Here is a 23681-nt window from a genome sequence, read left to right as displayed (position 1 = left end):
CTTCACAGTTGCCTCTCCTGGACACCTCTAAGCCCAACAGAAGAAGCAGCCATCTGCAGATTGCTCTGTAGCATGTGTCAGGTGGACCCAGGCAAGGCACAGGCAGTGGCTTCATTTGCACCTCCTGGGAGACCCCAGAGCCAGTGCACCCAGTGCATAGCTGCAGATGATGCCAGACTACAACTCTACAACATCCATAAGTAACACATGCAAGGGGAAGACTAGGTGAGCATCAAAGCTTCACTGAAGTAAGTACTGCTTCATATTGGTATCTCTTGCACAGCAGCTCTCTGTTGTAGTTGTAGCTGGTCTTCACAGCCAATTGACCTGTGAGTCAATTCTTCCCAGTGACACCAACAGCAATAAAAGCTCAACTACAACAGAATAGTGCTCACAGCCCACACAGGGTCGTACCTAGAGTGCCTAGTTCAGTTGACTGGGTAGGCTGAGCCACTGGGCTCTACAGGTCACCTGCTACACAAGACCATTCTAACAATTCCAGGAGACATAGCAACTCTACCTAATATGTAGAACCAAATACAGGGAAACAAACAAAATGCAGAGACAAACAAACATGAAACAAATGAAAGAAGAGAAGAAACCTCCAGAAAAAAAAAAGAATGAAATTAGAGCAAGCAAACTACTAGATATAGTTTTCAAAATAATGCTTATAAGTATGCTCAAGGATCTTATTGAGAGCTTCAAGGGACTTAGTGAAAATTTCAAGGATCTTAGTGAGAACACCAAAGACATGAAAAAGGACCAGTCAGAAATTAATACTACCAGATCTGAGGCCCTGAACCTAACTGTCCCCTATACCTAGGCTCCTGAGCATTAAAGAGAAAAAATCAGTATGATATAGAAAAATGTTAGTTACATGCAAACAAGTGGTTAGAATAAGATAGAACTTGGAGACATTGTAGAAAATAGGTCTAGGCAAAGTACCAAAAATTAGGTACAGCGGTATAGCGGCAGATTCGGAAATTACCGAAAAATTAGTACAGCAGTCTGGTAGGGTTAAGGATACACTAACTGAAATGAAATATAAATCACAGGGAATCAACAGTAGAGTAGATGAAATCAACAGTAGAGTAGAGGATCAAATCAACGATTTGGAATATGAGGAATAAAAAAAAACACCCAATCAGAACAGCAAAAAGAAAATGAATCCAAAAATATTAAGATAGTATAAGGAGCTTCTGGGACAACCTCAAGAATACCAATGTTCACATCATGGTGGTACCAGAAGGAGAAGAGAGGGAGCAAGAAATTGAAAACCTATTTGAAGGAATAATGATAGAAAACTTCCCCTACCTGGTGAAAGAAATAGACTTACAAGTCCAGGAAGCACAGAGAATCCCAGATAAAAAGACCCCCAAAAAGCCCACACCAAGATACATCATAATAAAAATGCCAAAGATTAAAAACAAAGAGAGAATATTAAAAGCAGCAAGAGAAAAAGCAGTTAGTTACCTATAAAGGAGTGCCCACACAATTTTTCAACAGAAACTTTGCAAGCCAGAAGGGCATGGCAAGAAATATTCAAAGCGATGAAAAGCAAGGATCTACAACCAAGATTACCCAGCAAAGCTATCATTTAGAATTGAAGATCAGATAAAGAGCTTGACAGATGAGAAAGATGTAAAGTAGTTCACCACCACCATTCTTAAAACGTATTCATTAAGAAAAGAAGAAAAAGAAGATAAAAAATATGAACAATAAAATGATAATAAATACATATCTATAACAGTTGAATCTAAAAATCAAAATAAATGAACAAGGAATCTAATGAACAAATAAACTGATGAATAAAATACAATCATAATCATAGACAAGGAAACATAGGATAGACTGATAAATCTCAGAAGCAAGGGGAGAAGAGGGGCAGGAGAGATTAACTAATGAGCTTATATGCATACTAAGGGCCCAGTGCATGAATCTGTGCACCTTGAAAGGAACTGTGAGCCATAAGACTGTGGTGGGCACAGGGGTGGGTCTCGGCCCCTCCTGCAAACCTCTGCCAAGCCCCTCCTGCCACAGCCCCTGGTCCCCTGTCTGCTGGCAACCCTGCTCCCACTGCCACTACCACATGCTGATGACGCTGGCTCTGCTCAAATCCACTGATGACACAAAGCGATTGGGGCTGGTGTCAGCAGTGGGTCTGAGTGGGGCCAGCCTGTCAGTGGGTGCGAGCGGCAGCTGCTGCCCCGATTGCCTCTCTGGAGCAGGGGGAGGTGGAGAAACCCTGAACAGTGATTGGGGGCTGGCAGTCGCCACTCACACCTGCTGGTGGTGCCGAGTGATTGGGGCTGGCACCGGGCGCCAGCAGAAAGTTTGAGTGCCAGGCAGGACCACAGTGCATAGGAGCAAAGAATTTTCAGTAACCACCAGAGGCTCACCTTGATGACAGCGACTGGTGCCCCACCTTGGTCTGGCGCCCCCACTCATCTGCTCCACCAGCCTGCCGCAGCAGATGCCTGCCATGTTCCATGCATTCTCCCTGGTGGTCAGTGCACGTCATAGAAACCAGTTGTTCAGTCATTTTGGTTATTCCGCTGTTTGATCTATTTGCATATTAGCCTTTTATTATATAGGACTAGTGGCCCGGTGCATGAAATTTGTGCATGGGGCAGGTTGTCCCTCAGCCTGGCCTGCACCCTCTCCAATTTGGGACCCCTTAAAGGATGTCCTACTGCAAATTAACAGGGATCGGGCCTAAACCGGCAGTCGGACATCCCTCTCACAATCCGGGACTACTGGCTCCTAACAGCTCACCTGCCTGCCAGCCTGATTGCCCTTCGCCACTCTGCCTGCCAGCCTGCTCACCCCCAACTGCCCCCCGCCACCAGCCTGATCACCCCCAACTGCCCCCCATGCCACTGTGCTTGCCCCCAACTGCCCCCCATGCCGACCTGCTTACCCCCAACTGCCCCCCTGCTGGCCTGCTCGCCCCTACCTTCCCTCCCCACTGGCCTGCTCACCCTCAACTGCCCCCTTCTGGCCTGCTCACTCCAAACTGCCCCCCCCGCTGTCCTGATCACCCCCAACTGATCCCCACTGATGGCCTGCTCACCCCCAACTGCCCCCTTCTGGCCTGCTCACTCCAAACTGCCCCCTCCCCACTGTCCTGATCACCCCCAACTGATCCCCACTGATGGCCTCTAACCACCTCTACCTCAGCCCCGCCACCATGGCTTTGTCCAGAAGAATGTCTGGAAGGTCTCCTGGAAGGTCTCCAGTCTAATTAGCATATTACCCTTTATTAGAATAGACTAGAGGCCTGGTGCACGAAATTCGTGCATGGGGGTGTGTGTCCCTCAGCCCAGCCTGCACCCTCTCCAATCTGGGACGTCCCCCTCACAATCCAGGACTGCTGGCTCCCAACTGCTCGCCTGCCTGCCTTCCTGATTGCCCCTAACCACTTCTGCCCGCCAGCCTGATCACCCCCTAACCACTCCCCTGCCAGCCTGATTGATGCCTAAGTGCTCCCCTGCCAGCCTGATCGCCCCTAACTGCCCTCCCCTGCAGGCCTGATCACCCCTAACTGCCCTCCCCTGCAGGCCTGGTTACCCCTAACTGCCCTCCCCTGCTGGCCATCTTGTGGTGATCATCTTGTGTCCACATGGGGGCAGCCATCTTTGACCACATGGGGCAGCCATCTTGTGTGTTGGAGTGATGGTCAATTTGCATATTACTCTTTTATTAGATAGGATAGAGGCCTGGTGCACAGGTCGGGGCTGGCTGGTTTGCCCTGAAGGGTGTACTAGATTAGGGTGGGGGTTCCCTTGGGGCGTGGGCAGACTGGGCAAGGGGCCTGGGGTGTTTAGCAGGCCATCAGCCCCTCACCCAGGCTGGCCATGCCCCCATAGGGTGAGGGTCCCTGCTGTGGGGGCATGGCCAGCCTGGGTGAGGGGCTGATGGCTGTTTGCAAGATGGCCATGCCCCCCAGAGGAGACCCTCACCCCATGGGGGCATGGCCAGCCTGGGTGAGGGGCTGATGGCTGTTTTAAGGCTGGCCACAGCCCCTTCAGGGTGGGGAGTCCTGCTGGGGTGCTTGGCCAGCCTGGGTGAGGGGCTGAGGGCCATTTTCAGGCTGGCCACACCCACTTCAGGGTGGGGGTCCCCACTGGGGTGCCTGGCCAGCATAGGTGAGGGGCTGATGGCTGTTTGCAGGCTGGCCAAGCCCCCCAGCAGGGATCCTCACCCCATGTGGGTGTGGCCAGCCTGGGTAAGAGGCTGAGGGCCATTTTCAGGCTGGCCATGCCCCAGAGCGACCCAGGCCCCCAGCCATTCCTTGAGCGGAGGCCAAGGCTCCCAGCCCTTCCTTTTTATTCCCCAGAGGCCATGGCCAGCTGGAAGCCTGGGTCGCCCCCGGTAACCCAGGCTCCCAGATCCTCATTTTTTTTTTTAGCCACTCCTTCAGCAGCGGCCAGGACGGGCGGGAAGCTTGGCTTCCTCCGTCGTTGGGGGCAACCCAAGCCTCCTGCTATCTCCAGTTCTGTGGCTGCTGCCATCTTTGTTGGGTTAATTTGCATACTCTCTCTTGATTGGCTGGTGGGCATAACAGAGGGATGGTCAATTTGCATGTTTCTCTTTTATTAGTGTAGATAAGCATTATACATGCACACAGACAATAGGATGGTGAAGGCCTGGGGCAGGGTGAGATTTGGATGGAGGTAGCAATAGGGAGAAAGAAGGGAGGGGCATATGTAATACTCTCAACAATAAAGATTTTTTAAAAAACAAAAACCAAAGATATATGGATACAAATGAGAATGACAATACAACATATCATAATGTCTGGGATGTAGTAAAAGTAGTAATAAGGTGGAAATTTATATCATTACAGGCCTGCTCAAGAAACCAGAGAAATCCCAAGTAAACAAACTAACATTACATCTTAAAGTACATAAAAAAGAACAAAAGCAATCCAAACAGCAGAAGACAGGAAATAATAAAAATTAGAGCATAATTGAATGAAATAGAAAACAAAAGGACTATACAAAAAATTAATATAACAAAGAGCTGGTTTGAAAATATTACTAAAATTGACAACCCCCTGACTAGACTCACTAAAGAAAGAAGGAGAAAGGCCTATATAAACAAAATCAGAAATGAAAGTCACCACAGGCATCACAGAGATACAAAGAATCATACTAGAATACTATTAAAGACTAAATTCCACCAAATTCAATAGACTAGAAGAAATGGATAAGTTCCTAGAAATATATAATCTTCCTAGACTAAATCATGAAGAATTGGAAAATCTAAATAGACTGATCAGCAGTGAGGATATTGAAACAACCATCAAAAGCCTCTCCCAAAAAAGTTAGGCCCAGGTGGCTTCACCAGTGAATTCTGCCAAATGTTCAAAGAAGATTTAAAACCTATCCTTCTCAAACTCTTCCAAAAAATTGGAGAAGAAGCAATTCTTTTAAGAAATTTTCTGAGGCCAAAATATAACCCTGATACCAAGACCTGGAAAAGATAACACACACACACACACACACAAACACACAAAACAAAACAAAACAAAAAACTACAGACCAATATCTCTGATGAATACAGATGAAAAAATCCTAAACAAAATACTAGTAAATGGAATAAAACAGTACATAAATAAAATAATACATCACAATCAAGTGGGGTTCATTCTAAAGACACAAGGATGGTTCAACATGCATAAATCAATCATCTAATACACAACATTCACAAAAGAAAGGATAAAATAATATGATCTTATCAATAGATGTAGAAAAAGCATTTAATAAGACACAACATCCATTTATGATTAAAACACTCAATAAACTAGGAATAGAAGGGAAGTACCTCAACATAATAAAGGACATGTATGATAAACCCTCAGCTAATATCATATTCAATGGCGAAAAACTGCACGCTTTTCTCTAAAATCAGGAACAAAAGGACACCCACTTTCACCACTCTTATTCAATATAGTTCTGGAAGTCCTAGCCAGAGCAATAAGGAGAGAGAAAGAAATAAAAGGCATCCAAACAGAGAAGGGAGAAGTAAAACTCGTATTTTTTGCAAGTGACATAATTTTGTATATAGAAAGCTCTAAGGACTCCATCCAAAACAATTATTAACAATAAACATATACATTAAAATTGCAGGATACAAAATTAAGGGACAAAAATCCATTTCCTTCCTGTATACTAACAATGAAACTTCAGAAAATGAAATAAAAAAACAAACAAAAAACACACAACCAATTCCTTTGGCAATTGCAACCAAAAGAATAAAGTACCTAGGAATAAAATTAGCAAAGAATGCAAAATACCTATGTATTGAAAACTACAAAGCATTATTAAAAGAGATTGAAAACTACACAATATCTTGAGTTCATGGATTGGAAGAATCACCATAGTTAAAATGCAATATACAGATTTAATGCAATCCACATCAAAATCCCAAATGTCATTTTTTAAAGAAATAGAACAAAAAAGTATCATCAGATTTGTATGGAACCACAAAAGACTGCAAATAGCCAAATAAATCCTTAGAAAAAAGAACGAAGCTAGAGGTATCATTCTACCTGACTTCAAATTCTATTACAGAGCTACAATAATCAAAACAGCATGGTATTGGCAGAGAAACAGATACACAGATCAATGGAACAGAATAGTGAGTCCAGCTATAAATCCGCATGTATATGAACAGATAATTTTTGACAAAGGAGCCAGAAATGCACATTGGAGTAAAGATAGTCTCTTCAATAAATATTGATGGGAAAACTGGAAAGCTACATGCAAATGAATGAAACTGGATTATAGTTTGTCCCCATGTACAAAAGTTAATTCAAAATGGATCAAAGACCTAAACATAAGACGCAAAACAATAAGTTACATAGAAGAAAATATAGGTGCCAAACTTATGGACCTTGGTTGTAGAGAACATTTTATGAACTTGACCCCAAAGGCAAGGGAAATAAAGGCAAAAATAAATGAATGGGATTATATCAAACTAAAAAGCTTCTGCACAGCAAAAGAAACTGACAACTAAACAAAGAGGCAGCCAGCGAAATGGGAAATGATATTTGCAAACAGTAGCTCTGACAAAGGTTTAATTTCCAAAATATTTTAAAAACTCGTAAAACTCAACACCAATCAAACAATCCAATCCAAAAGTGGGCAGAAGGCCTGAAAATACACCTCTCCCCAAAAGACATATGAACAGCCAATAGATATATGAAAAGATGTTCAACCTCACTAGCAATTAGGGAAATGCAAATAAAAACTAAAATGGGATAGCACCTCACACATGTTAAAATGGCTATTATCCACAAGATTAGTAATAATAAGTGTTGGAGAGGTTGTGGGGAAAAAGGGAACCCTCATTCACTGCTGGTTGGAATGTAGACTGGTATAGCCACTCTGGAAACCAGTCTGCTAGTTCCTCAAAAAATTAAGAATAGAGCTACCATGTGACCCAGCAATCTCTCTTCTGTGTATATACCTGAAAAAACTTGTATGCACTGCTATGTTCATTGCAGCACTATTCATGGTGGCCAAAACATGGAAACAACCAAAGTGTCCGGTGATAGAGGATTAGATAAATAAGAGGTGGTACATATACACAATGGAATACTACCCAGCCATAAGAAAAGATGAAATACTGCCATTTGCAACAACATGGATGGACCTTGAGAATATTATGCTAAATGAAATAAGTCAGTCAGAAAAATCTAAAACCATATGTTTTCACTCATGTGGGATATAAAACTGAAACTCATTAACACAAACAGCAGTATTGTGGTTGCCAGAGGGAAGGGCTGTTGTGGGGGTAGAAGGGGGCCAAATATATGGCGATGGAAAATGATTTGACTTTGGGTGGGAAGCACACAGTGCAATATACAGATCTTGTAACATAGAAACCCACACATGAATCCTTTATGATCATATTAACCAATGTCTCCTCAATAAATTTCATTAAAAAATAAAACATAATACATATTAACTCTAGATCTGGGGATTTGAGCCATATTGATGGCGCATGATGGTCTTTACTCAATTCCCACACCTGACTCAGAAAGCCATGAATGAATAGACTACTTAGGAAAGACCCTACAGTGAAGTTTCAAATATCTACAGTAAATCTTCCTGGGATTTGTCAAAGGGATCTCCAGCCATTTACCAGAGTTACTGTGCAATTGCTCTAAGGACACTGGCTCTAAGCCATTGCTGAACAAACGTCTTCTGGAAAGGGTCAGATCATAAATATTTGAGGCTCTGTGGCCCTTTGGTCTCTGTTGTAACTATGCAATTCTGCTTTTGTGAAGTGAAAGCTGCAATATAAACAGTATGGCTGTGTTGCATTAAAACTTTATGTATGGATGCTGACATCTGAATTTCAAATAATTTTAACTTCTTAAAAACATTATTATTTTCATTTTGCAAACATTAAACTATGTAAAACACATTCTTATCTTACAGGCTCCAAAAATCAGGATATGTCAGGTTTGGCCTATGGACCATAGTTCACCAGTCTCTGATCTAAGCTAATGCAATCAATAGCTCCCCAAAACAACACTGAGTTGAAAGTTAGCAAAATGAAGTGGCAACCATTCCTAGGAATGTATGGCAAGCATAAACCAAAAGCTGATATTTTAACACAGTGGTTTTCAACCTCAGTTTCACACTACAGTCATCTGGAGAGTTTAAAAATGTGTTTGGCTATATCTGACCCCTATTCTGCTTTAATTGTTGTGGGTGTAGACTGGTACTAGTGTTATTTCAATCTCTTCATGTGGCTGAATTGTTCAAACAAGTCTCAGAACTACCTTAAAATTTCAGTGTTGAAGTTGACCTCAAGGGAAGGGAAGTAAAGGCCAAAACAAATGAATGGGACTATATCCAACTAAAATGCTTCTCCACAGCAAAAGAAGTGAAAACAAAACAAAAAGGCAACTAAACAAATGATCAATGACATTTGCAAATAATAGCTCTGACAAGGAGTTGATATTCAAAATATATGAAGAACTCATACAACTCAACACTAAACAAACAATCCTATTAAAAAATAGGCAGAGGACCTGAACAGACACCTCTCTCAAGAAGACATTCGAATGACCAACAGATACATGAAAAGATATTCAAATTCACTAGCTATTAGGGAAATGCAGGACAGAACTACAGTGAGATACCACCGCGCACCTGTTAGAAATAGTTCCCATCGAGTCTGAGAAAAGAGAGACAGTACAGGGGAACTGTGTGCAATGATGGGTCTCTTCGACATACGGCTGGAGTTCTAGGCATCTTGGTCCCAGTTGGTCCAAGACACCGTTCCCATCACTGCCTAAGAGCCTTTGAGCGAGTCTCATCCCAGGGCTTACTTTGGCCCTAACACAGAGTTACACATTATTGGTTCTGGGCAAAGGATTTGAGGTGGCTTGGTCAGGGTTTGAATGGCAACCATTCCTAGGAACGTATGGCAAGCATAAACATTAGCAAGGGAAGAATATATGTTATTATTGTTACAAGTCCCCTGAAAAATGAAAGAAAAATGGGTATATGGATGAAGATTCTGATGTCAGCTGTTAACATTTCACATGATTCAACACCATTTCATAATTTGAAAAAAAATACCACAAACAAGGAATATAAGGAAACATCACTAACCAATGTAGAAATGCAAATAAAAATCACAATGTGTCAACAATAAAAAAAAATAGAATGTGTTTCCTACCCATGTGGCTCATTTGGTTAGACGAGCATCATCTGTCACATCAAAAGATTGTGGGTTCAATTCCCAGTCAGGGCACATAACTTTGTTGCAGGTTGGATCCCAGGTTGCGGTGCATGTGGGAGGCAACCAATCTATATTTTTCTCTCACATCCATCTCTCTCTCTCTCTCTCTCTCTTTCTCAATATCCATTAAATAACATATTTTTAAAAATCAAGGATATAAGAGATCAGACTATCGCAATTTCACTGCCAGTGCCACCCATGGAAGATCTAAAAGGCTGTGAGTTACAGGATTGTCCTAACAGTGGGCCACACAGTGACAGCAATGACTCCACAGTGGAGTTATCTGAAGCCTCGTTGTCATCAGTACATCTTGGAATAATCAGCAGTGAATGGATTTTTACTCATAAGTGGCCCTGAGGCAATATGGAGTAATTAATGTACAAAATGTACAACACACAAACCTAGAGAACATTAAATATGAGACCCCAAAGGAAGCTGGTTTCTAACAGTCTAATTCCCGTAATCTTCTTGTCTCCCCAAACCACCAGTGTTGTTGTCTGCTGGTACACTGTTTCGGTTGAATGTGGTAAAAATAAAATACCCTTAGTGAATCCACATATGAGAGAGACAATTGAAACTACCTAATTTCTGTAGATGCCAAAAAATTTCCAAATTCTTCCACATAGTGAATTACATATGTTCGTAGGAGTATTTGTGTGGGGAGGGATGGACAGCAACACAACTCCTAGGAGTGAATACAGAGTGCAATATAAACAACACACATTATGTGCATACCTGTGGCTACATTCTCCAACAAAATATAAAATTTACAAGAGACTTATCAAAGAGACGCATCACACAATGATATAAGGACCAATTCACCAGGAAGAATAAATGGACCTAAGTGTGTGTGCACCAAACAACAGCCAAAAAGTAAACAAAGCAAAAACTGATGGAGCCAAAAGGAGAAACAGTCAAGTCCACAAATTAGTTGGGGCCTTCAACACCCCCTCTCAGCAAGTGATAGAATTATTAGAAATAAAATCAGCATATAGGAGATCTGAATAAGTCAATAAAATAACAGGATCTATGTGACAAATAGAACACTCTATACAACAGCCCCAGAGTACAATATTTGTCAAGTATCTCTGTAACATTCACCAAGACAGGCCATCTTCTATGCCTTCAAACAAACCTCCACAAGTTCAAAAATAACTGAAATGACACAGAGTATGTTCTCTGACCATAGAGGGATCAAATTAGAAATCCATAGCAGAAAGAGAAAAGAAGAATCCCTGGAGATTTGGAAATGATAGTTGAAACATAATTCCAGTTTGTCATTCAGACCCTTGCTACAGAAGAGCTGAGATTGGAAGAGCTGTCTCCTGAACTCAAAGGCATTTCAGACTGGGCAAAGAGAAAGCTCACTCTGGATATTTCAAGTGAGTTTTGTTGGGGGCAAGGCAGGATGGAGGAGGACAGTTTAGGAGGCTGCTACCTCTGCTCCATATGACATTAAAGCTTGTACTACACTGGCAAAGGAAGCACAGCTTGCTGAGTGTTAGTGGAATCAGTGTGGTGGGTGATTGGGTTTGGGAAGCATGAGAGAGGGTGCTTCCCATGTATTGGAGGGGTTGTCAGAGAACTCTGAGAGAGGCAAGATTCATATGCCTTCCTGATGTATGGCTGGCATCTAGTCTAACCCATGGACACACCTCTATTCTTTATAAATTTTGTACCATATTTAAAAGGTTCACACAGTTACCTCTTTCTCCTCCTCTTTCCTCCCCTCCTCCTCCTGCTATTGCTCCTCCTTCCTCATCCTGAACTATTTTCCCCCTGATAGCACCATCTGTCAGTAAGGCTCTCCTATCTGGACAGGCAGAGGATTTTCCTTTCTGGGGTTTGTGGGATTGATCTCTTAGGACAGGTAGCACTTTGTTGCCATGCCATGGTGTTATCCTAATATGTGGAACATGGTAATTGGGTACAGACATGTCTCTAAACTTGTATTTTTGTTCCTTGTTTCAGAAGATGATGATAGTGATAGCTCATCTCAAGGAAGAGAGAAAGATTGGGATTCTTTGCGAGGTAATTTTGGCAACAGGACCCGTCGTTATCAACATGGTGGATATGAGCTTCAGCCTCCACACGTCCTGAAGGATGATGGATACATGGAGAAGAGGGGAGTCCAGAGGTACCCAGTCAGACAGTAAGTGACTGGGAAGCCTGGTTTGCATGTAGCATCCCATGGGACTGTGTAACTATTTCACTGTCCATGGTTTTCCTTTTCTTCTCTCATTGGAAAACTGAAGAATGTTAGAAGTGAAATCATGGTTGAGCAATCCTAATTGTAGTCCTGGTGTCACAGATGAAGGATGTATAGAAGACTTAGCATTCATGGCCACGCTTTTTCTTTCCACTTCTCCCCGCACCCCCTGCAGTACTCCCTATGCCGTCCAACGCAACAAAAGAGAAATGAAATTGCATAATGAAGGCAGTATTGATATTACTGTGTGGAGAGGTAGAAAACCTCTGGAAAGAGAAATGGAGAACACACAGGATGAAATCACAGGGAGATGGTTCAAGATCACAGTGAGTGTCATGGCAAGTTCTGCGCTAAATGGGGTATCCTGGAACCTTATAAAAGGAAGACCACATTAAACACCTTACATGGATCACTTGGAGGAGAGATTTTGAATGAAGAAAAACAGGTTTTAGGAAATCCACATTTAGAACAAAGATAAGAAATCATGCCCAGGGTCTCTTCTTTAGAAGCCCTTTAAAGCTGAGTAGAAGAAAAGAAAAGAAAAAAAAAAAACCTGAGTAGAAGGTTGGGAAAGAACACTGTGTTAGGTCTGTTCTCCAGGCTTAGTTCCATGTTGTTTCTCCTGTATTTGTGCCTTCTTTTGACCCTTAGATTCCCCATGGAACAAAGTATGACAAGACATGGCTAATGGATTCCATCCAGAGCCATTGCAGTGTCCCCTTCACTCCAGTGGAGGTAAGAGAGGACAGTGAAGCCACATGAGGGGCATAGGAAATGGGGAGAGACCTGGCTCACCTGGGGTCCATGGCCTCTGATACTATTGCTATTGTTTCAATTCCTGTAGTTTCACTACGTGAAAAACAGGGCCCAGTTCTTTGTCCAGGATGCTCGCGCTGCCTATGCATTGAAGGATGTCAGCTACAAGATTTGTGATGAGGAAAACTGGAAGGTGTGTGTCGAGGTCATTATCTGTACTGAGTCTTGGGGCAGGAGGACATGCAGAGCTGGTCACCTTCTGTAGGACTAGAGTTCCTGGTGCTAACCTATCCTCTTCTTCCTGCAGATAGCTATATTTGTCAATAGTTCTGCTGTACCCTACTCTGTGCGGGATAAGCTGGCGCCAGAAGAAATGGAACAGCTAAAGGTAATGCAAACTCAAGGCATATGTGTGCCCACATTCAGACCCACCTGTTCTTCCTCCAGCCCCGATTTCCTTGTCCACACCACAGCCTCAGAGCTATCTCTCCATCTTCCTCTGCAGCTAGCCATGAGAAAACGATATGATATCTCTCAGAAAGCTCTTGACCTCCGGAGTTTCCTCTATGACCCAGGTACTGCTGGCAGCAATAATTTTAGAGCAGATGAGGACAGAGATTTCTGCCTGGGAGGGAGGCTTAAAGATGGTAATGAAGGAGGGGTTGGTGCTGCTTTTGGACCCTTATTAGCTTTGTGATTCCCCACTCTCACATTCTTGAAGGATTTGCACACCTTGATATTGATATAATCCTGAACCGGAGAAACTGCATGGCTGCCACCCTGCAAGTCATTGAGGAGAATTTCCCTGAGGTGAGGCCTTAGACCCAGTGCTGGTGTTACAGTAGGGGGTGGAACAGATGGGACAGTGGGCAGATTTGTCTCTCAGGTCCTAGATGGTAAGCATCACTCTAACTCTTCTTCCCCAAAGCTGTTGTCTCTGAACTTGCGCAACAACAGACTGTACCAACTGGATGGCCTGTCTGATATTACACAGATGGTACCCACAATCAAAATCCTGAACCTTTCCAAAAACGAGGTGAGAAGAGGGACAGATCAAAGTTGGGTTGAGAGTGGGTGGTAGTGGTTATTAGAGTGATGACAGGAAGTAAGCGAAGGTACCTGTGGGGAAGGGAGTGGGCTGTGGGTTCAGGAGCTGGTATGTCCCTTTTCCCTTGGACCATTCTTCAGTTTTCCCCCATATTTCTCAGCTTAACTCTACCTGGGAGTTGTGCAAGATCAAAGGCCTGAAACTTGAAGAGCTGTGGCTGGAAGGGAACCCTTTGTGTGACAACTTCGAAAGCCAGTTTACCTATGTCAGGTCAGTGTGAGCCCCTCTCATCATTCCTGGGGTCCTTTGACTCCTGAGAGCATGAACTACCCCTGACAGTGCCATGTCACAGATGGTGGCAGCCCTGGTCCTCTGGGAGGACTAGAGGCCCCACCTTCTCTTCTCTATGTCCCTCACCTCTGCTAAGAGGTTTCTTCCCCTTCCTCTGACATGCTCACCTGTTCTCATGGTCTGGGATATGGTTCCTGATTTTGCATCTAGTTTTCTCCAGGATGCCCACCAAAATGAGCTCTAGGATGCAGGGCTCCACCACAACCCAGGACTAGGAGTATTGAGCCTTGAGGCAGAGACTGCTAATCTGGTCTGATAAACTTCTTCCACCCAGACTCATGCTGAGATAGTCTTTCCTGTTTCTGATATGATACAAAGTATCCCTAACCTATTCTGGGAGGCACCTTCTTTCCCTTGCACGTAAAGGTTCTCCCTCAAATCCCAGGTCAACCTGGGGACTTTCCAACCCCATGCCAAGGTCCCAGGCCACATTCATTTCTTCAGTGTAATACCAGGGATGGGCCATCTTTGGTAAAATCCAGAGTTCCCTAGTAAATGGTCCAGAAGTGAGCCACTAGCAGTGAGCAGAGGACCTTTTGAGGCAGCAGGGGAAGGCAGACAACAGAGGGGTTTGAGGAGACAGAAGGGCAGTCCTCTCGGGGTCACTGGTCCTCCCTACAGACATCACACCTGCCCGGTCCTTCAGAGGAGCCCTGGGTAGCCTGACATGGGTAGGATTCCTCAGAAAAGAAACCAACTAAGACAGACAAAGATGCACAGGGGCCATGAAGAGAGAAGGTGGTTTTTATATGAGTGGGCCACAGATCCCCAAGGTTAAGCTGAGCTGCAGCCTGGCCCTTTAGTCCTTCTAGGAAGGTCTCCTGATCCTGTGGGTGGTGTGTTTCCCATGCCCAGTTCACACTGAGCTCCCACAGGTGACAAAGGCTCAACGAACATTCTAACAGGCTAACGGACACATGCTTTCCATTCCTGCTTGGAGACCCAGGGCCAGCCAGGGGCAGAAGAAGGAAAGGGCTGCTGCAGGGGAGCTATGTCCCTTTTCTCTTTTCTTCTTCTCTGACCCACCCCCACTTCCAGGGCAGAGCTTCTTTCCCTTCCCTTTCCTTTTTCTTTTTCCTTTTCCTTTGTCTCTACACTTTGATGTCTTCCCAATCTCCTATTTTCACTCTCTTTCTGTCTTCATCCTTCTCCCTTCCACTCCCTGTCTCCTAATCCCTCCCTCCATCATCCCCTTGCCCTAGGGTCCTGGGCCATCCCTGGGGCATGTCCTGTTCATGGCAGGATGCTGGACCCCAGTGAGGTGGCAGAGCCCTGGGCCCCCACCCCATTCCCTCTTCTCTCTGGAGCCATCAGTGTGGCCTGGGAGAAGGAAAGGGAGGCAGGGAGGGAGAAGGAGCTCTGGAGTCTGGGATCCAAATGCTGAGGGCTGTGGCACTGAGGAAGGAGGCAGGGCCTTCTAGGCAGGAGTTAACCAGGAGGATGGAGAGGGAGGGAGGGAGGGAGGGAAAAGGTGAGGGATGCAGGAAGGAAGGGAGGTAATAGGAATGTGAAGGTGTGGAGAGAGGTGAGGAGACTGTATTTCAGAGATTCCATGTGGCAGATGGTCAGTGCTCAGCAGGGAAGTGGACCCAGAAGCCTTGAAATGTGAGGCTGAGGAGGGCAAAGGGGATTCTGGGTGGGCAGAACACCCGTCTCTGTTCATTACATCAGTGTTTTAAGTAAATGGAAGCATTGCAACCCAAACTATCAACCACTTCTTTCTTTTTGCATTTGGACAGCGCCATCAGGAAATACTTCCCCAAGTTGTTACGCTTGGTAAGTGCCTACATTCATCATCTCTTACTTACATTGACAACCTCCACACCTGCCCTCAAGCCCTTTGTGTCTTGCTTAGATTACATGTTTGCATCAGAGCCTTCTCCATTGTGGGGGACATGGATCTCTAAAAAAGACATGAAATGATCTCTGCAAAAATGTACCCACACACACACAGAGGGAAGGAGAGACAGAGAAAGACGAAGCAATCTGTGGAGGGAGGACAGAGGGAGGGAAAGAGAGAGAGAAACAGACACACACCCACACACAAGCACGCACGCACGCACACACACACACTCACATTCACAAATTACATAAAATAGTAGCGACTTCCAGGACCTCATGATGCAGATGTGCACTGGAATCTTGCCCATGGAATTTCCAGGGAACTATTACTACAGACCTCTGACCTTCACCATTTCCTTGGCACATCCTTTCCGCTAATCATCCAAGACCACCTTCCTGGTCCTCATTGCTAACTTATCTTCTCTTCTCCAGGATGGCCAGGATTTGCCCCCACCAATTACCACTGACATTGACAGACCATACTTGGTAAAGCCCTTAATAAAGGTGAGGAAGAACAACACTTGGGCTATTGTAAGAGAGGCTTTATCAGCCACGTGATCTCAAATGTCTTTGATTCCAGGAAAGCTGTAAAGGATTAGATGATATGAAGACTCAAGTCCTGCAATTCCTGCAACAGTAAGCACCCCTGAAAGTTTTAAAGTCCCTTTTGAGATCCAGTCCATAGAGGTACACTGTCTTCATTGTCCCCTCACAGATATTACTTGATCTATGACTCTGGAGACAGACAGAGTCTCCTCGGTGCTTATCACGATGAGGCCTGCTTCTCTTTGACCATTCCCTTCATCCAAGACAACCCAGCCACGTGAGTATCACAGTTCAGACTCTCATTTGGGGCGTGTGTCTCCCTAGCAGAAATCTGCCACCTCATGGAAACACCCCCACTGTCTGGACCTCCGTATCCTGTTTTGTTTTTTCTCCTAGAAGCAGCTTGTTTGAGTACTTCAAGGATAACAGGAATATGAAGAACCTCCAGGACCCCAGTGCGTGTGGGATGGGGAGGATTGGGCAGGGAAAGGGGGCATGAAGGGTCAGTCATAGGCCCCAGGATGTGGCAACCCTGAACTTTTCTGTCCTTCCCCCATAGACCTGCGTTTTCAGCTGCTGAAACGTACAAAACGTGACATTGTGAGCTCTCTCTGTGTGTTTCCCAAAACTCAACATGACCTCAACTCCTTTGTGGTGGATATGTGGTTGCAGTCGGTGAGCACCCTTTTCCTCCCTCCTGTAGGCCCAGAAAGATGCAGGTGGTGGGAGGTGTTGGTAGAGACTGAGCACCTATGCCCTTACTTTTTAGGAAAGGATGCTCTGCTTCTGTGTCAACGGAGTGTTCAAGGAAGGTGAGTGTATGTAGAGACACCTCCCCAGGTCCCCCACTGCTCCCTCCTCCAGGCTGGGCTACCTCTCAGAACTCTCACAGCTTCCTTGATTCCTTCATTATTCCCTCCATGTTCTCCTGCCTCCAGACTGCCCCCAAACCAGCCGGGTCTGACCTGCATCCATGCCTATCAGCCCTGCACAGCTGGGGTGATGAGTACACAAATGTGGGGTTTGGTGGCTATCATCCCAGATCCTGACTGTGCAAAATATGTCCATTACCTAACTTCTCATTTTCCTCATTTGCAAAATGGGGATAACAAAATACACCTCTTGGGTGGCTTCCAAAAATGAATCAAATGAACTAGTGAAGTGGTTGTCCCAGGGCCCAGCACATCGTAGGTTCCCTCTCAGTAGAAGCAGATTTCTCCTAATGTTGCCCTCCCAATTCCCCGCACCCTGACTCCCAGAGAATAGTTGTCTCCTTGGGCATGAGTATGCAGTCCCACCCTGACTTGGGAATGCTGAGTGAGTGTGTGAAGCATGTGTGACTCCAAGGGGGTATTGTTGTTTGTTGTTGAAGTGGAAGGAAGGTCTCAGGGTTCTGTGCGTGCCTTCACCCGGACCTTCATCACTACCCCTGCCAGCGATTCCAGGTGAGTGTTATGCTCTGGGTGGGAACATATAGCCCAACCTGGGCTCAGGGCTGTGGGAATGTGGCAGTGCATGTTCTCAGGGTTTTCTCAGTGTTGCGGGAAGCCAGCAGGTTGATCCAGGGAACAGTCCTGCATAGGGGTTAAGAGCGTGGGCTCTGGAGTTAGAACAGTGAAAGTGTTTCAGGTTTCTTTCAGGTTCTCTTCATAGCTCCAACACTCACTAGATTTGTACCTGAGTGAAATCACATGACCCTCTCTGTGACCTATGTCTTCCTCTGAAAATGGGATTAAACTGTCCTCTCCCTTGGGCTGTTTCACTGAGTAAATGCAATGGGGCTAGGGGTTCAAATCTAGTGAAGCTGGTAGGCAATCTCTCCAAGGGTTGGGATGTGGGAAGGGAAGAGGAATCTGGGGAGCAGATAACAGGTGGGTATGGGAGGAATCTGGTTGCTGAGTGGCAGTGGAAGCAGGATAATTGTTGAGGGTGTGGGGTTTTCCATCCATCAGTTGTCTGAGGTATCATTTTTCTCCAGTATGTTCATCGTGAATGATGAGCTATTTGTGAGGGATGCCAACCTGAATGAGACTCAGAGGGCAATCTCCATCCCAGTGCCCACACCCTCCTGCAGCACTGTGCCCACCTCCCAGGAGCAGAAGGAAATGGTGCAGGTTTTCTCCATCCAGTCTGGCATGAAACCGCAGTGGTCTCAAAAGTGAGTATTGGGTGTTCTCAAAGGTAAGAGGTACTTCGGGCAGTATGGGGCTGAATAATGGAAACACATAGGCAATTTGGAAAAAGAAGCATTTGATATTTTGCTTCCAAAAATAGTAGGCCCATGACGAAAGTATCCTAATTTTATGGTGATATGTAAAGAGTTTTAAAAATAGTGTAATGCTCAAATGACATGATCTTGTATATGGAAAATCCTAAGGAATCCACCAAGAAACTATTAGAATAAACAAACAGGTTTAGCACAGTTTCACAGCACAAGGTCAATATACAAAAATCATTTGTGTTTCTATTTCAACAATGAACTATTTTAAAATGAAATTAAGAAAATAATTTCATTTATAATAGAATAAAAATAAGACTAAAATAAGACTAAAGTAATGAAAAACTTATGCTTTAAAATCTTCAGAATATTTTTGGAATGAATTAAATAAGACCAAAAAAAAAAAAAATGAAACGACATGCCATGTTTATGATTTGAAAGACTTAGTGTTGTTAAGATGGTAATACTATTCAAACTGGTCCACAGATCTAACACCATTCCTATCAAAATTTTAACTGGCTCCTTTCAAGAAATTGATATGGTTATCATAAAATTCACATGGAAATGCAGCGGACTTAGAATACTAACAACAATAGTAAAAGGGAAGAATAACATTGGAGGAGTCATAATTCTTAATCTCCAGAATTTCAAAGCTTACTATAAAGTTGTTATAATCAAGACACACTGCTACTAACATTTGGTTATACATATAGTCAATGCAATAGAACTGAGAGTCCAGAAATAAACCGTGACATTTATAGTCAATTGATTTTCAATTAGATGCCAATATTTTTGAGAAAAAAAATAGTCTTTTCAACGAATTGAGCTGGGACACCTGTATATATCTACACTCAAAAAAAATGAATTTTGACCCTTACCAAACACCATGTACAAATATTACTCATAATTGATCAAAGACCTAATGTAAGGTCTATAGATATGAAAACTCTTAGGATAAAACATAGGTGTATAACTTCATGACCTTGAATTAGGCAATGGTTTCTTATATATGACACCTAAAGTACAAGCAACCAAAGAAACAAACAAATTGCACTTCATCAAAATTAAAATTTGTTGTGCATTCAAAGGACACTATCAAGAAAGTGAAACTACAACCCACATAATGGGAGAACATATTTGCAAATCTCATATCTGATAAGATATACTTTCCAGAATATCTGAAACCACTAAAGAGACAACCCAATTTGAAAATGGGGAAATGATTTAAATCAAAATTTCTCTAAAGATGACATACAAATGACCAACAAGCACATGAAAATATGCTCATCATCATTAGTCATTAGGGAAATTCAAGTCAAACAAGGAGGAGATACCACTTCATACACATTAAGATGGCTTTTGAGCCCTAACCGGTTTGGCTCAGTGGATAGAGCGTCAGCCTGTAGACTAAAGGGTCCCAGGTTCGATTTCAGTCAAGGGCATGTACCTTGGTTGCAGGCACATCCCCAATGGGGGGTGTGTGCAAGAGGCAGCTGGTTGATGTTTCTCTCTCATTGATGTTTCTAACTCTCTAACCCTCTCCCTTCCTCTCTGTAAAAAATCAATAAAATATATATATATTTTTTAAAAAGATGGCTTTTGAGTGAAATGGAACATAAGTGTAGATGAGGAAGTGAAGATATTAGAATTTTCATATATTACTGGTACAAATATAGAGTGCAACATTCACTGTAGAAAACTTTTTGGAAGTTCCTCAAAATGCTAAACATGGAGTTACCATATGAACAGGTAATCTCACTCCTAAGTAAATAATAAGAACAATGAAAACATACATTCAGCCGAAACCGGTTTGGCTCAGTGGATAGAGCGTCGGTCTGCGGACTGAAGGGTCCCAGGTTTGATTCCGGTCAAGGGCATGTACATTGGTTGCGGGCACATCCCCAGTAGGGGGTGTGCAAGAGGCAGCTGGTCGATGTTTCTCTCTCATCGATGTTTCTAGCTTTCTGTCCCTCTCCTTTCCTCTCTGTAAAAAATCAACAAAAAATATATTAGAAAACATACATTCATGCAAAAGATTGTACAGGAAGGTTTATAGCAGCATTCCTCCTAACAACCAAAGAGTGGAAACAACCCAGATGTCTTTTAGCTCATGAATAAATGAAGAAATCTGGTATATCCATATAGTAGAATATTATTCAGTCATAAAAAGAACACAATTTTTATATACGTCATGCCATAGACAAACCTAGAAGACATTACACTAAGTGAAAGAAGCCAGTCACAAAAGGTCACATATGTGTGATTTTGTTTACATGAAATGTCCCATACAGTCAAATCCATAGATACTGAAAATAGATTTGTGATTGCCAGGGTCTAGGGCAGGGGCGGGGAACCTTTTTTCTGCCAAGGGCCATTTGGATATTTATAACATCATTCATGGACCATACAAGATTATCAACTTAAAAATTAGCCTGCTATATTTGGTCAAACATTTAATTAACTAACTCCTAATGCCTTGGCAGGGCCAGACCAAATGATTTCTCAGGCCTTATGCAGCCCTCTGACTGGACATTCCCCACCCCTGGTCTAGGGAAAGGGGTGGAATAGGAAGTGATCTCTTATGCTTAAGGAGTTTCCTTTTGAGGTAATGAAAATATTTTGGAATTAAATACTTGTGATGGTTGCATATTCTTGTTATATACTAAAAAGTACTGCATTGTACACTTTAAAATGGTGAATGCCATAAAACACCATTGAAAACATATTTTCTAAATTTTCATTTGTTATTTTATTTTTTAAAAATATTTTTATTGATTTCAGAGAGGAAGGCAGAGGGAGAGATAGAAACATCAATGAGGAGAGAGAATCACTGATTGGCTGCCTCTTGCATGCCCCCCACTGGGGATCGAGCCTCAGCCCGGGCATGTGCCCTTGACTGGAATCGAATCTGGGACCCTTCAGCCCACAGGCTGATGCTCTATCCACTGAGCAAAACTGGCTAGGGCTTGTTATTTTCTTGAACATCTTTCTTTATCAATATACTGTATATTAAGCTCCCTTGATCTTTTGAACATCTCTGTTTTTAATTCAAGTGGGAATGAATGCTAGTGACAGACGTTTTGGTTTTCACTAGGTCTTTCTTCCTCATTACACAGAGTGCTCATTCTGGTACATGTATCCCAGTATAGACTTACTGGCATAGGTTTAGTGGTGGCATTGCATGGTCGGCGTGTCTGTACTGTGGTACTGATGGAGATCACTCGATCTTCTCCCACTCCAGGTGCCTTCAGGACAATGAGTGGGACTACATCAAAGCTGCTCAGGTCTTCGCTACGCTCAAGGTGAGGTCTGGGTATCAAGTGGGTTAAAGATAGATGTTTCTGGGCCTTGGGGGAGTCCAAGAAGGTGGAGGTTGGTACCCTGGACTAAAACTCAGGGAGCTGGCTCTTCTGACACCCTGACTCTTCCTCTCCAGACCCAGGGCAAGATCCCAGAGGAGGCCTTCGAACAAATCCCTTAAAAAGTTACCCAATCAGATAGCTGACACTGGGTGCTTGTAGGTGTGCTCTTGGATGTCATCTCTGTCTTCATCCACATCATTTCTCTTTTCTGCTGCCTAAGGCCATACCCGTGACTGGGGCTGGAGGCCTGGCTGACCAAGAAGCCAAAGTTACCTAACCACCTGAACTGCCATTTGTTCTGTTTATTCTTCCCATTCATGATCACTGTGGTTGTATTGTTGTTTTTTTAAATTTTTCTTCATAATAAAGAGTGGTGTTACACATTGTATGTTATGTGTCTTGGATCTCTCTTCCTGTGCCCAACCATGAGCAATGGGTCCAGGACTGAAAGGCCCTTCCCTCTCCATCCCCAGCTCCCCTATTCACTCTGGCAGTCTCTAGCAGACACATCAGGCTTGACTACATAGGCAGTTTGTCAATAGATTCTAATGAGAATGGACACATAGTGCTTCCAGAGATTGGCCTTTGGAGACAGTGTGAATCAGTGAGATGCTCTATCTGGAGGTCCGCAGAAGCAGGCTTGGGACCTTGTACAAAGGGGCTGTGGAAGGAAGGAAGAGGGGACTCATATGTTTTACTTCTTCTAAATCATCTGAATGTTTTCAAAGACCATACTGTGAACAAGTTTACAATTTGTACACAGGTGATTGGTAAATGGGCCTTTTCACACCTCTCACCATGCTTATGTTTATCTTTTCATCTATCCACTGTAAAGCCCCCCCCCCCCGCCCCGCTTTTTGAAGGTGCACTGTGGATGGGATCTCACTTCAGCACCTGAGAGTGAGGGAGAGTCAGCCAGTTTTCCCACTTCATTTCTCAGATAGCTGACACTGGGTGCTCCGTGTCCGTGTGCTTGAGGGGTTCAGCCCTTTGTTTTCATTTCCAAACAAATAACAATAACATGGAATCTCAGATTATGGTCAGTCCTGTGGGACTTTTATCTGTCTGACTTATTTTGCTTAGCATGTTATTCTTGGGATCCATTCTTACTGTCACAAATGGCAGCATTATCTGTTCTTATGGCTGAGTAGTATTCCATTGTATATATGTATCACATCTTCTTTATCCAGTCATCTATCGAAGGACACTGTTTTTTTTTCCCATGTCTTGGCCACCATGAATAATGCTGCAATGAGCAAAGGGGTGCATATATCTTTGCAAACAAATGTTTTCAAATATTTCCAGTAAATACCCAGAAGAGGGGTTGCTAGATCATATGGTAACTCTATTCTTAATTTTTTGAGAAACATCCATACTGTTTTCCATAGTGGCTGTACTAGTTTATATTCCCATCAGCAGTGAATTATGGTTCCTATTTCTCCACAACCTCTTCTTAACAAATTTAAGAAGATTGAAATCATACCAAGCATATTATTTAAGCACATTGCTTTGAAAGTATAAATCAACTGCAAAAAGGAAGTGGAAAGAAACACAAATATGTGAAGATTAAACAACATGCTA

General features: G+C 43.5%; 1 protein-coding gene across 1 annotated transcript; it reads left to right on the top strand.

The window, feature by feature from the left end:
- Positions 1-9966: 9966 nt before the first annotated feature.
- Positions 9967-22228, top strand: LOC307095328 (nuclear RNA export factor 2-like; the record flags this gene model as incomplete). Its single annotated transcript, XM_079764560.1, is given in 23 exon segments — positions 9967-10071; positions 11054-11150; positions 11740-11920; positions 12153-12303; positions 12629-12712; positions 12822-12926; positions 13041-13121; positions 13239-13308; positions 13455-13543; positions 13662-13769; position 13922; positions 13925-14051; positions 15872-15908; positions 16407-16478; positions 16555-16610; positions 16690-16797; positions 16917-16975; positions 17080-17195; positions 17290-17332; positions 17893-17965; positions 18499-18678; positions 21980-22040; positions 22175-22228. Coding segments are annotated over 23 exon segments (2049 nt in total). The 3' UTR covers positions 22220-22228.
- Between the last annotated feature and the right edge of the window lie 1453 nt (positions 22229-23681).

This window comes from Cnephaeus nilssonii (genome assembly GCF_951640355.1).
Source record: "Cnephaeus nilssonii genome assembly, chromosome: X".
NCBI lineage: Eukaryota > Metazoa > Chordata > Mammalia > Chiroptera > Vespertilionidae > Cnephaeus > Cnephaeus nilssonii.
This window is presented reverse-complemented; position numbering and strand designations above follow the sequence as displayed.